General features: G+C 41.1%; 1 protein-coding gene across 1 annotated transcript in view; it reads left to right on the forward strand.

Moving 5' to 3' along the window:
- Window positions 1-331: 331 nt before the first annotated feature.
- The window catches only part of LOC306845240 (protein sidekick-2-like), a 112,155-nt gene continuing 95,149 nt past the window's right edge, over window positions 332-17,337 (forward strand). The window contains exons 1-4 of the mRNA XM_079377927.1: window positions 332-486; window positions 5,421-5,527; window positions 8,421-8,568; window positions 9,699-9,832. Of these exons, the coding sequence (XP_079234053.1) occupies window positions 350-486; window positions 5,421-5,527; window positions 8,421-8,568; window positions 9,699-9,832 (526 nt within the window). The 5' untranslated portion in view covers window positions 332-349. The remainder of the gene's footprint in view (window positions 487-5,420; window positions 5,528-8,420; window positions 8,569-9,698; window positions 9,833-17,337) is intronic.

Below are 17,337 nucleotides of genomic sequence, written 5' to 3' on the forward strand. Positions count from 1 at the left end.
GCATTGTTCTCCACTATTTTTTACTTCCACTTCTGCTCAAATGCTACGCTATTGTAGTGAAGCTGACTGCTGACTAAATACATTGTTTTCTCCCTTGAATTAATCTGCTTGTATTATTCTGGTTTGTAAATTGCTTTAGATAAATGCGTCTGCTAAATACATGTAAAAGTAACCTCAGCCCTAAGCTTGACTCTAAATCTCACCCTTATATCGGATTGGTTGACAGAAATGTTGTCTCTGGACTAACAAGTATGTTGATCCGGGAACATGTCCTACTTGAGTGAAACATGCTAAGCCTCTTTCTCTCTCTCTCTCTCGCCCTCCAGACGATGTCCCACCCTACTTCAAGATGGAGCCGGTGGCAACCCAAATCCACCTGGAAGGGAACCGGTTGGTTCTCACCTGCATGGCTGAGGGCAGCTGGCCCCTGGAGTTTAAATGGCTTTACAACGGTACTGAGTTGACGCGTTTCTCCCTGGAGTACAGGTGACACTTCCCATCTTCCCACTGCTGTATGAGTGTTTCCGCAACTAGGAACACTTTTGGCCCTGTAGACATATTGAAAATGCACTTTCGCACAGGTAATTTTCATTTGTGCACTATTTATTTTTTTCTTTGAAAGTCATGAACATTCAAAGCACAATGTCACATCTTAAATGATGTATTGCATTTAATAACATTTTGTGGTGGAAATAGCGATGGTGATGGAAATTACATTTTTATTTTGACATTTACACAAAATAATTTTTTTCCGCTTGATTCAAAAATGACATTTTAAGGATAAATCTGAGAGCTCTTTTTTCATTATTTGACTAAATTAGTGCTTTTCTGCTAAATATAGCTATGATGAACAATAAAAATACTGAATAAAAATAAATATAGTGAATTTTCATTTATTTTATTATTTATTTCTTCAGTTATTTGAAAATTGAACATCAGTGTCTGGGAGAAGAATAAAACAATAAAATCTATTCATAACAGGCATTCCAAAAGTAGAAAAGGAAATAATGAAGACTTGTTAAAAGTTCCCAGAACCATTTTAATATGACCTTCATATAACAAACAGAAAAATTCATCTTTTAATTTGAATAAAAATCAACCCGTGGGTCACGAAGATGCCTGTAATTGAAGAAACATGCATTTATCACTCAGACAGCTTAATTATTATCACAAATACTGTAGAACATTAACCACAGTTTCAATTGCAACAAATTTCATTCAGTTTTCCTGTATTTATTTAAATTATGTCTTCTTTCTTTTTAGCAAGTCAAGATCGTTTGTGGATTGTAATCCTCTTGAGCTGTAACGCCTCATTCCCTCCTCAGCCATGAAATCACACTCATATTGCCTCTCAGCTCACATTAAATGAGAATGAGATGTATTTCTTGAGCGATCCCTGTCATCCATGTTTTGTTTTATGTATTCTGCATGAATGTTGTATCCCTGGTGAAGGCAGTGCAGAATTATCTATCAAGAAAGAGCAGGTAGCTGAGTACTTTGTGAATGATTTTCAATAGCTTCAAGAGCTATGTAATATTTATATTTGAAAAGGCAAAGTGTTTTTCCCCTCTCTCTCTCTGGTCGCAGTGAGGTTCCTCTTTCAGTGAGTGTGGACTTGCTCTCTTCTTTGTATTCCTCACATCCACCGATCAAAGAAAAAGCTTGAATCCTCTTCAGCAGGTCATACTAAACCTGTGACTGGTAATGCGGGAAAACTAAAGTATCGGAAAAAGAGCTGGCGTAAAAATGAGGCAGCATTGACTGGCTGAGTAAAAGCGCCACTGCCCACATGCTCAGCTCTCTCTTTATCACTCCATTTAACTAATAGGTCTTGCCACAGGCTCGTGACTGAAGCAGTGTGTGTAGGTGTAAAAGGACACTTCATGTTTTCGTGATGGCGGCCTAGTTTTAGTTTTTATTTCAGTAGCATACATGACTACGATCACAGGCATTTAAAACACATGAATAACCCATATCCAAGACCCGTCATTTTGCATTAAGTGATTAAGATAACATCTCGGTTACGTATGTAACCTTCGTTCCCTGAAGGAGGGAACGGAGACGTCACGTCGGATGAACTACAAAACATCTTAATGCAAAATTTCTGTTATCATTTACTCTCCCTCATGTCATTCCAAACCTGTATGACTTTTGTTCAAAATATCTTCTTTTGCATTTCAAAAGAGAAATAAAATCATACAGGCTTCGACTGGTATGACATGGAGCAAAAGATGACAGGATATTCAATTTTGGTCGAATTATCCTATGTATTATATACAGTGGAGATCAGAATTAGAGAACAATTTATGAACACCTGTTTTTTTCATAACCTACCATCTCCACCACCTATATGTGGATCCAACCCCGCCCCCTGGATCTTTGTTCTGCAGTGAGGGGCTACTGAATATTCTAGAAATCACAGAACAACCAATTGTTCAATTTGGAACAACCAACTTCCCGTACTATGGTTGCTATTGGCCTTCATCTTGACAACCTGCTATCAGAGGGTTTCAGTGACTTTAGAACAGCTCACCATCTTGCAAAGTCAGGGAAAACGTCTCGGTTACGTATGTAACCCCGGTTCCCTGAAGGGAATGAGACGCTGCGTCGAAGCGCTAGGGGAACGACCTCAGCGTGACCGCGCTCTGAACCAGAGTGTAACCTGTCCAATGGAAGGGCGAGACGTCATAGGCGGGTGACGTCACTGACCGGAAAGCATAAAAGCACGTGCGGTGGAGCCGGCGTTTGCTTCCAGGAATGAAGCAACCGCCCGCAGGGATACAGGAAGTATGGCCTCGCGACGCAGCGTCTCGTTCCCTTCAGGGAACCGGGGTTACATACGTAACCGAGACGTTCCCTTCCAGGAACTCGAGCTGCGTCGAAGCGCTAGGGGAACGAGATGCCCACGCCACCAGACTTCCAAAATACCTGCCCTGTGTGTATCACTGGGAGCACAGCGAGGGCGAGAAAACAGAAGAGCCGGGAGTGGCCGTAAGATCAAGGTGATAGAACCGAACAAAGGTGAGGGGCGTGGACCAACCCGTAGCATTGCAGATATCCTGCATCGAAACCCCTGCCAGAAAGGCCTTGGAGGCCGCCATACTCCTGAGGATTCATAAGAGAAATAGTATGAGCTAGAGATAGGCGAGGGAGAAACCGCTGAAACGCCGCCGCTTGTCTACGAGCCCCCTGGTACCTGTTGACGACGTAATTGACGGCGTCGCCGAACAGACCAGAAGGCGCAAGCGGGGCATCCATGAGGAAAACCCTATCTTCTCCTTCATGTCAGATAGGGTCAACCACAGACAGCGTTTCTAGGGAGCTCAGAGATCAGCTTATATTTCAATCAAATTGAGCCCCAATCCCTCATCCAGCTCTCTAAGCAGGTACGTCATCTTGGCGCGCCTGTAACACTCTCTTTCTTTTTTTTTTTTTTTTGGTGTGCAGACACGCACCAGCCTGACCTGCAGCCGCGAGCCTTCAGAGACAACGCCACGCAAGGGGACAGATAGCTCGCGAGCGTCTGTTCCACCCATGGCATCGCTCTGATATGAATGAGAATACATAACGCATCGCCTCGGCAATGCGCGCTGCGATCCCCACAATCTCACTCGCCGCCGTGCCTCAGCAGCGGCGGGAATGAGAGATGTACAGCAGAGAGAAACACAATCAGCCCCCTTTCTCCTTTTTTAGAGCTGACTGCGCGCCGTTCTCATTCATAAATGCTTGTGCAAACACTGTTTCATTGATGCGTCCACTTCCTCGGAGGAAGACAGGTCTAGGGAAGGGAAGAGGATAGAGGCTCGCCCATCTTCCTACAACGCTAGTGAAAACTCACTCCTCTCTTTTTCTTTTTCAAAGAGAGCCTTCAGAGAGCAGGCGTAAGCAATGAAAAAAGCTCACAAAACGGGCAGTCAGCTCCCTTGAGAGCTGAATCTGCGTGCTCTGCTCTCAAGCAGACCACACACAGACTGCGTGTATCCCAAGCAGTGATATAATGTGTGCAGGGAGGAACACACAGCCCGTAATGCGATCTGCTATCGCCCCATTGCTTGCACATATTGCTGGAGCCTATTCAAGTGCCAGGACAAACAACACTAAATAAGACTCACAACACAAATCGACAGACACACAGACAGAGTAGCGGTTGCTGAATGACAAAAAGCAAACGCCGGCTCCACCGCACGTGCTTTTATGCTTTCCGGTCAGTGACGTCACCCGCTTATGACGTCTCGCCCTTCCATTGGACAGGTTACACTCTGGTTCAGAGCGCGGTTACGCTGAGGACGTTCCCCTAGCGCTTCGACGCAGCTCGAGTTCCTGGAAGGGAACTGGAAAGTTAGGCTGCTAGTTAAATAGGTTTTGTCAGATAATTAAGGAAATTAGCAGGAAATTAGGTGCAGGATCAATGCCAATTACTGGATTTCTGAAAGTGTTCTCTAATTTTGATCAGTGTTCTTTTTCAAATATCTCATTTAAATTTTTTATAATGTGCTTCAGAATATATTTAACTTATGAAATATGCTTAAAAACTGCGCTTTCACTCCTGTTAGGATAACTTTAAATAAGCAGTGACCTCGAAATTTAGGAAATTGCAGGTTGTTCTCTAATTTTGATCTCCACTGTATATAAATAGTAGTCTAACAACAAACATTTTACAAAAATCTCCCAGCCCTATTTGGGAACTTTGATTTTGAAAGGTTATAAAATGTACCCCTAGTGGTCATTTTGTGTTGAATTTGCAGAGAAATTAAAAGCAGGATGGAGACTTGGTTATGTCCATTGTTAGAAAAGGTGTGGATTTTAGCGGTTAGATCAATAATATGCATTTTAATGCAACATGCAAAACTAGATCAGGTTCATTTTCATTTATTTTCAAGGGGTCAGTTCACATACTGCACAAGAGGTCCGGGTCTCCCAGTGGTCAACAACTGGTCAGCTTGCCTTGTATGCAGCTCTAGTGTTCAGTTCCCTTTGATTGTCTCAGGTCATCCAACCTGATGTGTTGTAGGGCCCTGTTAGCTAGAGGCCCCAGGGCACTGGCCCTATCCATAATCCAAGCCTGCCCACATCCTCATAAATATTTATTTCCTTTGTTCTATATGAAGTGTTAATGGCGACTTCTGTGTTTTGTTGTGATCGCAGCACCGGGGCTGCCTAAGGACGCCTATCTATTGTTGATAAGGGTTCTTTCTTCAACATGTTACCCATGAACACCCTGAGCTGCCTGAGTGTTGCGGCCTGATCTGCACTCGAGTAGAAGCTAGGATTGTTTGATTAATTATGGACCAATAAATAGCTTTTTTTGGATCAAAGGCCATTTGTTATAGCCAGTGGTCTGGGCTTGCTGCAAGCTCCCATGCTGTGAATATGAAAAGTAGCAAACAATGGTTGATGGGATTCTGATTTTTTTTTACCAGGTATGTAATTCCATCACTGGATCGCTCCCATGCAGGCTTCTACAGATGCATCGTCAGGAACAGGGTGGGAGCTCTGATGCAGAGGAGTTCACAAGTCCAGGTTGCCTGTAAGTATCACATCATATCCTGACACAATACAAACAGGAAAACCTAAAACTCCCCCCCCCCCCCCTGTTTCAGCACTGGTCTTTCAAATCTTAGATCTGAAAAAGACTCCAGAAATGGGCATGTAAAACTGTGGAAAAGGGGAAGTGTAATGGGTGGGAAGAGGGAAGAAAACAACCAACAAACCAACAAAACACACTCATTATACAGACAGATGAATATTAAAATATATTTAAAACAGAAAGAATAAAGGCATAGTTACTTTTTGTACTTTAGTTTACTCTTCTTTGGATTTTCGGTCTATATCATTGTTTGCTGTGTATCACAATAGGTACCACTGTATCAGCGCCCTTATTCGCGCATATTTCATGTTTGGAGCACGAGAGAATATGAAATATACTCACAAACACTTAAAACACGCTTGCTCCGGTCCGCGCAGTGAGTGCTATTAAACCCATCGCGGCGTTCCACACAGAAACCACTCTCTCATGCGCTCTCCACGTGTTGTCATATTGTTGCGGTCATGTTCACAGAATTCACTGCCAGCGCGAAGCTCTTTCGTGATATTTGAATTCTCCGCTGTAAAACGACCTAATGCTTAATACAGCACAATGATCGGATGGTAAGAGTTCATTCTCCTGAATAATACTCGGAAAACTGATAACGTAAACGCATACTCATTAGCCATGGCAGCCAATCACCACTCCAGATTAACGCATATACGTCACTTTTCGGCTCAACTTTTCTTTTTGAACCAGATGAACGAAATTGCTCCAAAAAATTTAGAAAGGGTGTGCCCGAAGTGTGAATCTAGCTTCATAGTACTGGCTTAGTACTGCTGCTCCATAGTATAAACAGAGTATGTGCGATTGCGAATCTCGAAAGTGAAACTAAAAAAAATCTCAGCATCCACATGTAGGCCTAGCCTACATACACAACCATGGCAACGACAATCGCAGAAACAAGCAAAGATGACACAAAAGCATATTCAAGCAAAAGCCAACAAGGATAAGTTGTGTGAGACAAAGCAAAATCAACGTTACTCACCTATCAAAAAGAAACGACACAACCTCGGTGTCCAATTCGAGCCCTTCCTGCTCCTTGAACTTCTGTCCACCGCTGGAAAGCTGCTCCGATCTATATTTACACGGGTCCTACCTCTTGCCTGATCGTAACCCTTCTTTTTAATGATTTGTTTCTATGATATTTTCCCCTTTTTTTATCTGCCATCTCTCTCTATCTATAGTCGATCTGCTAATATACGTCCTGACTCCTGTGCACTCAAATAGAGCGCTCTCTTCTCTCTATCAGTACAAGACACGCCCCCTTACGGCTGATTGGCTACACGTGTTTTGGGACTCGGTCAGACACTGCGGTCAAAAGCGTTTTTCAAAAATGGCTTAGCGCATGTGGCCTGGCCGCCACTACTTAGGCTAATGTACATAGCGGAAACCCTGATTTATCCTCCGTATACTGATGTTGCCTTTCGTAGAGACAGTGAGGGGGGCGGATTGGGTCACTATGAATCTGGGGGGTCAGGTCATGTCTCCCTAGTGCCATCTGCGCGCCTGCTGATGTGCAACATGTTCTTATATGTTAACATCTCAAAAAAGGTGTTTTAGGGTTTCATGACCCTTAAAGTGCAATCACTTAACACTTAAGATATCACATTGGCAAGATTTTGCTAACAGAGCAAAAAGCTAATTGTCTGTTGTCGATAGTGTAGCAATACTTGAAGTACGTTTCACAGAAGTCACTTTTGAATCAAGCAGCTTTCTGTTGGTCAACCCATGTGACCAAATTGAACTAGTTGCGAAATCTGCATCAGGAATTACCTTCTTGTGAAATTCTTTATCATTCCTATTTTAATAATTGGATTTAGTCCAATAAAGATAAAAGTTATCACACCTTTAGATAAGTGATAATGACTTGAGGCAGCTTTAGTGCAAACAGTGTGAGATGATTAATGTACCAAAATTTAATACCTAGGTTTATGGATTCTGAAACATTTTGACTGGCAATTTTGTTGCTTTGTTCATTTAGCACAGACAAATTAGCATATAGAAAAGCTGGTGCTAGAAACTTGTCACATCAAACAATGTTCCCAGCTAACAGAACAAACATATTTGGCTACCTTTCTGGCAAGGTTCTCTAAAAGTTATGAACACAAGTTCTTCCTGTAACGTTATTAGTAATCTAGTCTAATAATGTTCTAAAACCATTAGCACAAAAATGTAATGTTTACATCATTCATGGAATGTTTTTTAAACATTTTAGCTGGATGTTTGTCCAACAGTTTTTTAAAAGCTACTACTTTTAGAACATTTATAGAACATTCAATAGTAGCATTCTCATAATGTTAGCAAACTAATAAAATTGAATGCTCCCTTAACGTTCATATATAACCAAGAAAAAAAAACATAACACATTTAAGATACTGGACTCTTTGAAAGTTTATAGAACATTCAGTAATTCATAACTCATTGGGAACTTTAGCTAAACGTTCTTATAACATAAAGCCAGATGTATATGTGCTTAGTATGCTTTCCGGTCCACTGTCTATACCGTAACACTATTTTCAGAATTTTCATTGTGATTGCATGGACAACAGAACATATGCGAGGGATCTAACCATTTGAAAAGAAAATGGCATGTAGTACATGTCTATCTACACTCACGGTCAGTGGAGTATACTTTGAAAGACTTTCACACGCAACTCTGTGCAAGACACAGAAGAAACAACACAGAATGAAGCTTTAAGTGTTAGTTGCCAAAAGAGTCATATTACAAGATCGAAACTTTGTGTTTCCTGTTACAATGAGTCACAATGTCCCTGTTCTTGTTTTGTCCTTTCAATTTCCCTGTTCTTCCTGATTTGTGCTCTCTGTTTCTCAGACATGGAAGGCTTTGTGGAGGGAGAACGGTCTCAGGTGGTGTCCCAGGGGGAGGCGGCGTTGATCTTCCCCCCACAAATCCACAGCTTTCCACGGCCCGGGATCACATGGTTCAGAGACGGGCGCAAGATCCCACCCAGCAGCCGCATGTAATCTTCTCTTTATACGTGGATCAGAGTCAAATTAATGGCCCCCGTTCTCACAGATAGGCTATTATACCTTACAGAAATAGAGTATATTGCTGTTGTATAATTACTCTGGAACTTCCAGAAACACACCAGGAGTGTTTACTGCAGAATCTCTCATTGATAAAGTTGGGTATAATAAGAACCCCTGTTGACTTTAGACTAAATGTGATTGAAGGCTAGAGAGGAAGCCGGCAACACAGGAGCCAATTAGACAAAGTGGACAAAAGGCCTTTATTGATGACCTTGGATGATTGACAGAGCTTGCGCCTGAGTGCGCACCGCCCCGTGTGTGTGCGTATGTGTTTGCAGCCCATGTTAGAAAGGTCTTAGTAATCACCTGAGATCAATTTACCTCATCCGCCAGCAGGAGGCTCGACAAAAACTGCCAGCATGTTTGATGATCTATAATTCATGCTGATCGTCCAGCATGTCTCATCTGAAGTGAGGGCTTTAGACACTTAGGATTGTGTTCCCCTCCACAGTGCATGGACTGGAGAACATTCAGACCCCGTTTTTCAGTTGGAGTATATGAGGAATCCCCAATGAGACACTGAGCGTTGAGGCAGGGGTTATATAAACATCTGAGGTTCCAGCGGCGCTGCTCCGAGCTTCATTCTGTCTCGCTCTCTGTGTTTGTCGAGCGGCAGTAATGGTCCTATATGATGGTGAGAGGGCCTGACAGCATACGATTTGTTTGCCGTTTGTTTGTTGCTCCTTCAATGCATTTATATTCCGCGGCGCGTTTGGTTTGGACTCTGTGAGAGCCCTCACTCTAATTGTGCTGGAGTCGGTTTAATCTGGGCTGATCAGGCCTGTGCTGCCAGATACACAGGCTCTAATCTCGCTTTACTCCAAGTGTCGACTCTCATTTAACCACACACACTCACGCATGACCTGCATTTTAGCTCCAACAATCCTAAAACACTTATCCACTCGAGTCTTCAATGCAAATAACATTACCATCCCAGCCTATTGGCCGTAAACAGTTTTCCTCAGCACTGCTGTGTGTTTGAGTTGTTTACTGACGTGTTTGCCGCTTGCAAGTTGTGTTTTCTAGTTCTGTGACTACTGTTCTCTATCCAACGTTGTAGAGCCCTCACCTTGGACAACACTCTTGTCATCTTGTCCGCCGTGGCCCCTGACACGGGCCGGTACTACGCCCAGGCTGTTAATGACAAGAACGGAGAGAACAAGACCAGCCAGCCCATCATCCTGAATGTAGAAAGTGAGTTCTGAATAAAGAATCAGCACACGCTTTGTGATGTCCAGTCTTCAAAAGACTGTCTGCAACCTCCTAGGGCAAGGATTCCCAAACTTATTTGTCAACCAAACCCCTTACCTAAAATATTTACTTAAATAAATATACTACCTATATATTACTACCCCCTTAAATTTTAAATTAAAGTCAAATATTTAACAGCACCTTGGTATGTTCACAGTTCTACGATGCCAGTTATGGTCACATGACATACAGGTAAACAAATAAAATATTTACATATTTTTGATTTTGAAATTATTTATTTATTAATAGTTTTTAGCTTTTCATTTAGCTTTTTCCACTACCCCAGTTTAGGATACCTGCCCTAGGTGGTCTATGGCAGCACTGCAGGTGGTCCATCAATTATTGTTTGATCTCAAACAAATATTTAAATATATGTTAAATAAAAATACAATATTTAGACAGACTTCTATACAATATTTAAGTTCAGCTAAATGATTCATCGTCCCTCTCACATTAAAATACATTAACTAAAATACTTATATATATATATATATATATGTATTTACAGTGCTTATTACTTTCAATTTGTAGTCCATTACTGATTCCAAATTACATGACAAAAATTGTAGTTAGTAATGTAATCCATCACATTACACATCACACTACTTTTTGATTACTTTTGAATTAACTCGTTAATCGCATTGACAACAAATAAGATAATCTTGTACCAAAATGCTATAAAAATGCAAAAAGAAAGAAATTCTATCCCATTCGTTGTTATTAACATCATGAAGTACATTAAACATTATATTACATCAAGGTTTTCCCAAGATGGGGTTTGTGAAGTAACCGCAGGGGGTTTGTATGAAAAGCTAATAATTAATTAAATCATAGAAATAAAAAATTTATGCAATATTGCAATCTTTAAACACTTTTTTTTTTTTTTTGTAAATCCAGTGGTCAAATGCCGTGTGGCCTCTCAATTTTCTGTGTAATTATATCCATGGCCTTTGTGTGAATGTCTACAAAACTACACTGTAAAAAGTGATAAGTTGACTTAACTTAAAAAAAGGAAACCCCTTGGAATTATTTACTTGATAAAATGATCAAGTAAATAATAATTTAAAAAATTAAGTTAAGTGAATTGTCAGGTTCACTTAACTTATTATTTTTTTTATTATTATTTACTTGATCATTTTAAGGCAACGGGTTTCCTCAATTTTTTTAAGTTAAGTCAACTTATCACTTTTTACAGTGTAGAAGACTTTCTGAATGTATATAAGCGATAGGCTATTTTACGAGTATTTAAAAATGTAATATAATCTAGTTACTTAATTTGTAATCTGATTACGTAATCCAGATTACATGTAATCAATTACCCAGCACTGCATATTTATATATAACCATCATAAGTTAATTAATATACTGGACTAACATTTGTTATAATTAAGACTTTTTAATGTTTTTGAAACAAGTCCCTCACCAAGGCTCCAAAAATACAGTTAAAGCAGTAATATTGTGAAATGTTATTAAAATAACTATTGTTAACCTTTTTCCTCTTTTAGTAATACGAATAGTGGAGAGTAAACCTGAAATGATAAAGAATAGGGTTGAACTGATGAAAGCTGGACTCGAACACATTCTACATAAGCACCATTTCTCAACGTGCTGAAGCATTTCCACAAACTGCCAGGCAATCTTATTTAATTGTAAATGGCTTTTTCACACTATCCAACAGGTGAATTGACCTGCTCAAAAGTAAACAACTCAATCGCCCCCTAGCGGCTGTGCATGACACCTAAAGTAGTGCACACACTGGGTCAGACTACAGTTTGTCAAGAATCAATTCCCCAACTTGCTGGGCAGTAGATTGCAAGTATGTGGCGTGTGGTGAAGCTTCATGGAGCTTTGTATGATAATTGTGGTCCTGCGGTGCCACAATGACAAGGTGATTAATAACCCTCATAAAAACATCCCCTCTCTTTAAAAGACCCCACAAAAACAGATTTATGAAAAAGAGGTAGACCATAAAATCCCTCTGTGAGACCATGGCCTACTGTAACTCTTATCCAGGGGTCCAAGTATGGAAAAGGAGGCAAATAAAGGGGAATAAGATCAAGACGGAAGAAAAGAGAGATCACTGATTGAGGGCAGAGAATCAATGGACAGCTAAAGGTTTCCAGAAGCCAGCAAATGATTGCATGACATTTAATCATGTCGACGGTGTCTCTCAATCAGGCCCCATTCTGCAGCGCGGCACATTAGCAAAGGTATTATAGTGCACTTACAGGAGGAGTGGGTGCAGACAATTACATATATAATACTAAGCACATAATAGAGAGGGCTGTGAGAAAGAGACGAACAAGTGCTCTGGGCTTCAAGATTATCTTTATGTCTGCCTTCTTTCACTACCTCCACCTTTACTCTGGCTTTCTTTCTATCTCTCTCTCTCTTTTATTGCTCAGAGGTTGCTCGTTCAAATGGTTTCTCTGGTTCTAGGTTTCACAGGCTCCCAAATGGCTCCAGTGGGGTCATGGAGCGGCCATTCACTGGATAACCACTGAGAAGAACACAAAATGTATACATACTGTAAAAGTGTGGAGCAGTATAAAGTTCATGTTAGAAGTAAAGCACACATGATTTGGGCTTGGAAGAATTTGGATGAGAAATGTTCATGGGATCATATACTGAAATCTCTTGCTTTGTTGCATTTTTTGTGATATTGTTTTGAAAGACACATGGGAGATTATTAAGGTGTTTTTCCTCAGAAGTAAAATCTCATAAGATAGAGAATACAGAAAGTCTCCCTTTGCTCTTCATTTAAATTCATTGTGAAACGCTTTTGGTAATCCATTTACTTCAATATTTTCACATGTTTCAAAGCAAAAACAGGATTTAGACAGAAAGAAATGCAGGTGGGGGAATCACGTGACCCTTCGACGGCGATGCAGGCTTGAGTCTTTCGCTCTGCTCACTTTGCCATATTTTGTATGATCCTGTCAGTAAAATTTGAACCACTCTGCATTGGACCTGTCATGAGTGCTAAGGCAGACAAAGGGGATCGGAAAAGAGTGATTGAGCAATCGCCAATGAAGAAAAAATTCAGAGACTCCGTCATCTCCAGAGATGACCTCGACGATGCTATTGCTAGCCGCATCGAACTAGCATTTAAAGAGCAGCAAAACACGTTGAATTCAGTTGTGAATTTGGCAGTAAGAGAGGCGATGGACTCTGTGCTGATTCCAGCATTACGTGAACTGCGTGAAGACAAGCGACCAACAAGTCTGTTAAAGAGCTAAGAGAGGAGTTTGAGACCATAGCTACCACGGCGAAGCAGACACGTGACCGCGTAGATTCTGTTCAAGCAGCTGCACGTGAGGATAGGAGGACAGTCACGGGCTTAAGAAATCAGCTGGAGCGACTCACTGAGAAGGTGACGGGTATGGAGGACAGGTGCAGGAGGAACAACATACGACTGGTGGGGCTGCCAGAAGGGGCTGAGGGATCCGACGTGGCTGGTTTCCTCAGAGTTAATATTTCTAAGTGGATTCCTTCCTTGAAGGGCCGTGACATTGAGATCGACCAGGCACATCGCGTGTATGACGGAGGGAGGGGCTCCGACCGGCCGCGCACTCTCATCTTCCGTGTACTGAGATGGCATGACAGATCAGATATCCTGAAGGGTGCTCGAAAGGCTTATCTGGTGAAATGCGCACAGAACAATGTCACACTGCTGTTTTTTTCCCGACTTTAGTCCAGCTACAGTGATCAGGAGAAAGGCTTATGGTCCGGTTTTGAAGAAGATGACAGCGCTTGGTCTCCAGCCCTTCCTCATCTATCCGGCCATAATCAAACTACGGCACAAGGGGGAACAAAGAAGCTTTGATTTCCCTCAGAAAGCGGAGGATTTTATTAGCTCCCTGTCCCAGCAGAAGACGTATGCCGCGGCTCTACGCGGGGGAACGGCGGCCGCTGTTTCTCCAGCCCGGCGGGAGGAGTTTGATAGTCGAGATGAACATGGTCCCAGCTGCTCAGGAGCGGATGATGGCAGAATGGACATGGACGCTGGCTAAACCAATTTTTTGCTTTTTTTCTTCTCTCCCCTCTACTACTGAGATATTGTTCCTATATATCCGGTACAACGATCTCATTGCTAGCAAGACTGACACCCCTTTTTTCTCTTTTGGAGGGGACTAATGGAGAGTTGGTTTAATTTAAAATATTTTTTTGGCAGTACGAGCTTTTTGGGAGACATGTCCTGCGTTGGAGTGGATCGGTCACGAATCATCACTATTTTTTGTTGCTCAGTCAGACCTATGTTCTCGGTAATGTGTGGTCTGAGTTGTTCCTTGTTTAAGGTTGTCGGTTGTTCATGTTTTTATGTGGTTTTTACTTTTAACAACAGACATTTATACTTTTATTTATTTTACCTTATTTCTAAAGGGATTTTTCATCTAGGAGGTTTGGTATCTAAAATACACATCAACGTTTACACGCTATATATTCAATGCATACTCTAAATATTTTATCACTAAATGTGAATGGTTTAAATTCTGCTGTTAAACGAACTCGTGTGTTAGAATATTTACATCGTAAATCGATTTCCTGTGTACGGTGGCCGAGAGAGCTCAATGCGCTGGAACTTCAGAAATCACATGCAAATAGAAAAAAACACCAGCAAATCAAGAAAATGCTTCATAATTTTGACAGCACATGTGCTGCAAATCCTCAGAACATGCAAATTAAGAAACGCTGCAAATCCTCACAGCACATGCAAATTAAGAAATGCTGCAAATGCTCACAACACATGCAGATTAAGAAACGCTGCAAATCCTCACAAAACATGCAAATTGAGAAATGCTGCAAATGCTCACAACACATGCAAATTAAGAAACGCAGCAAATCCTCACAACACATGCAAATTCAGAAACGCTGCAAATCCTCACAACACATGCAGATTAAGAAACGCTGCAAATCCTTACAGCACATGCAAATTAAGAAACGCTGCAAATGCTCACAACACATGCAGATTAAAGCTGTAGTCTACGATGTTGAAAATCAGTCGAGAAAGCCAGAATTTTTAAAAAACTCATCCCGCCCCTCCACACGCACACCCCTCCCCTCTGTGCTACCTGATCCCTCCCACCGGGAAACGACCTGAACAACGTCACTCAGTCAAGCAGGAGTAAACATGGAACAGAGATGTACCATGTGCGATGTCGGCTAACATTCCAATGCCGACCGGTAGCATGATCATGTTGTCAGACTGATAAAAAGCTATTTATGTAATACACCACACCATAAAAGTATAAATAAATGCTTACCTGCTCAACAAAAAGTCAGCCATGTCAGCGTCGGTTTTAAGTCCAAGGTTTCTCTGAAGCTTCCTCCAACGGGCAATGGTGGACCCTATATTGATTCGGCTTTGAGTCCGGCGTTCTTCACATTTTTTTTTACTCTCTGCGCTTTCCTCAATTGACTTTCTCTTTCTTCTAACCTTGACTGTTGGGGCGAGCAGGGGCCGCTTGCTGCTGTCTGTTTGTTGGTTTTTCTCCATTGCTGAGTTGATGCTGCCTACTTTCGCGCAAAATTTCATGTCGCAGGAGGGGGCGGGGTGGGGTGCGGTGGGTGGAGACGCGAGTGGAGCAGGGGATTGGATGAGAGCAGTTAACCAATGTAAGCTGTCCGGCCGGACAGCTTACATTGGTCAATTTCTCTGCGGGTGTACACCCAATAGAGTGAATGGATTTTTTTCATTCTTTTTTCTCTTCATATTATTAGGATTGTACTGTAGAACCATAACCAGCATCTAAACGAGGTTATTAATAATGAACAATCTTTGAAATCGTAGACCATAGCTTTAAGAAACGCTGCAAATCCTCACAAAATATGCAAATTGAGAAATGCTGTTTGTTTTTATCCGATGCAAAATATATAATAATAGGTTAGCCTTGGTCTCTATTTATGGTCCGAATGAGACAGACAGTGCATTCCTTTCACAGATTTACAAAACTCTGCTTGAGCAGATTGATTGTCCTCTAGTGGTGGGTGGGGATTTTAATGCTGTCATAAATCCTGCTTTAGATAAATCTCAATCTGATACAACAGCTAATCCATCCTCCAAATTACTGAATAAATTTATCACTGAGCTTAACGTAATCGATCTTTGGAGAATTCGGAATACTAAATCTAAGGACTTCACTTTTTTCTCTAATAGACACAAGACTTTCTCTAGGATAGACTACATATTTCTCAGCCCATCTTTAATTTCGTCTGATTCCTCCATCTCTATATTACCAATTTTATTATCTGATCATTCTGCTGTGCTATGCAGTGTTCCTCTTTCCGATGTTAAAGCCAAGTCCCCTTAGATGGCACTTTAACATATCATTATTAAGTAATCAGACTTTCATTACTTCTTTAAAAGAATATATTAAGGAGTTTCTTGAAATTAATATGCCCTCTGGTGTGGATCCTCAAAAACTGTGGGAGACGACTAAGTGTGCTATACGAGGTTTCTGTATATCTTTCTCTTCTACTCTTGCCAAAGCGAAAACCCGCCAGTTTACACAATTAGAAAATAAAATCCAATCATTACAAAACCTACAAAAACAACATTTTACTGAGCAACAGGCTACACAGTTGTCCTCTTTAAAAGAAGAATATGATTTGCTTTCACAATCAAAGGCGGAATTTATTTTACATAGGACTAGGCAAAAATATTATTTTGAATCGGAGAGACCTAGTCATTTATTGGCTTTTAGGTTGAAAGAATGCGAGTCTAAGGCATAAATTAGCGCAATAAAATCATCGGATGAGCAGGTCACCACAAACCCTGTGGCAATTAATTAAATATTTAAAGGTTTCTACATAAATCTATATAAAGCCGAAACAGATTTTGATGAATCAATTTGTAAGCAGTATTTAGATCAATTGGAACTGCCTCGGATCTCACAGATGGATAAAGAATCTTTGGAGGCCCCATTAAGTTTGGAGGAACTCCATGTCTCTCTAAAAAGCCTTCAAAAGGGCAAATCGCCGGGCCTAGATGGTCTCCCCCTGGAATTATATTTAGAAATTTGGGATTTGGTAGGGACACTTATGCTTAATTCATTTAATTTTGCAATTGAACATGGGGTATTTCATAGAGATCAAAAAACATCACTGATTTCATTACTTCTTAAAAAAGGGAAAGATCCATTAGATTGTTCCAATTACAGATGAATTTCGCTTATCTCATGTGATCTAAAAATGTATGCTAAAGTTACCTTCTCCATACGAGAAGCAAAAATTCATAGTCTGATCAAGGAGGACCAAACTGGTTTCATCAAGGGGCGCAATGCATCTGATAATATGCGTCGACTTCTTCATATTCTTGACTTTGCGGACTCCCACCCAACCCCTTGTGCAGTCTTTTCACTTGATGCAGAAAAAGCCTTTGACAGGCTAGAGTGGAATTATATGTGGGCAGTTTTGCAATGTTTCGGCTTCGGTGAGCACTTCATTTC

This window comes from Barbus barbus (assembly GCF_936440315.1).
Source record: "Barbus barbus genome assembly, chromosome: 3".
NCBI classification, from domain to species: Eukaryota; Metazoa; Chordata; class Actinopteri; order Cypriniformes; family Cyprinidae; genus Barbus; species Barbus barbus.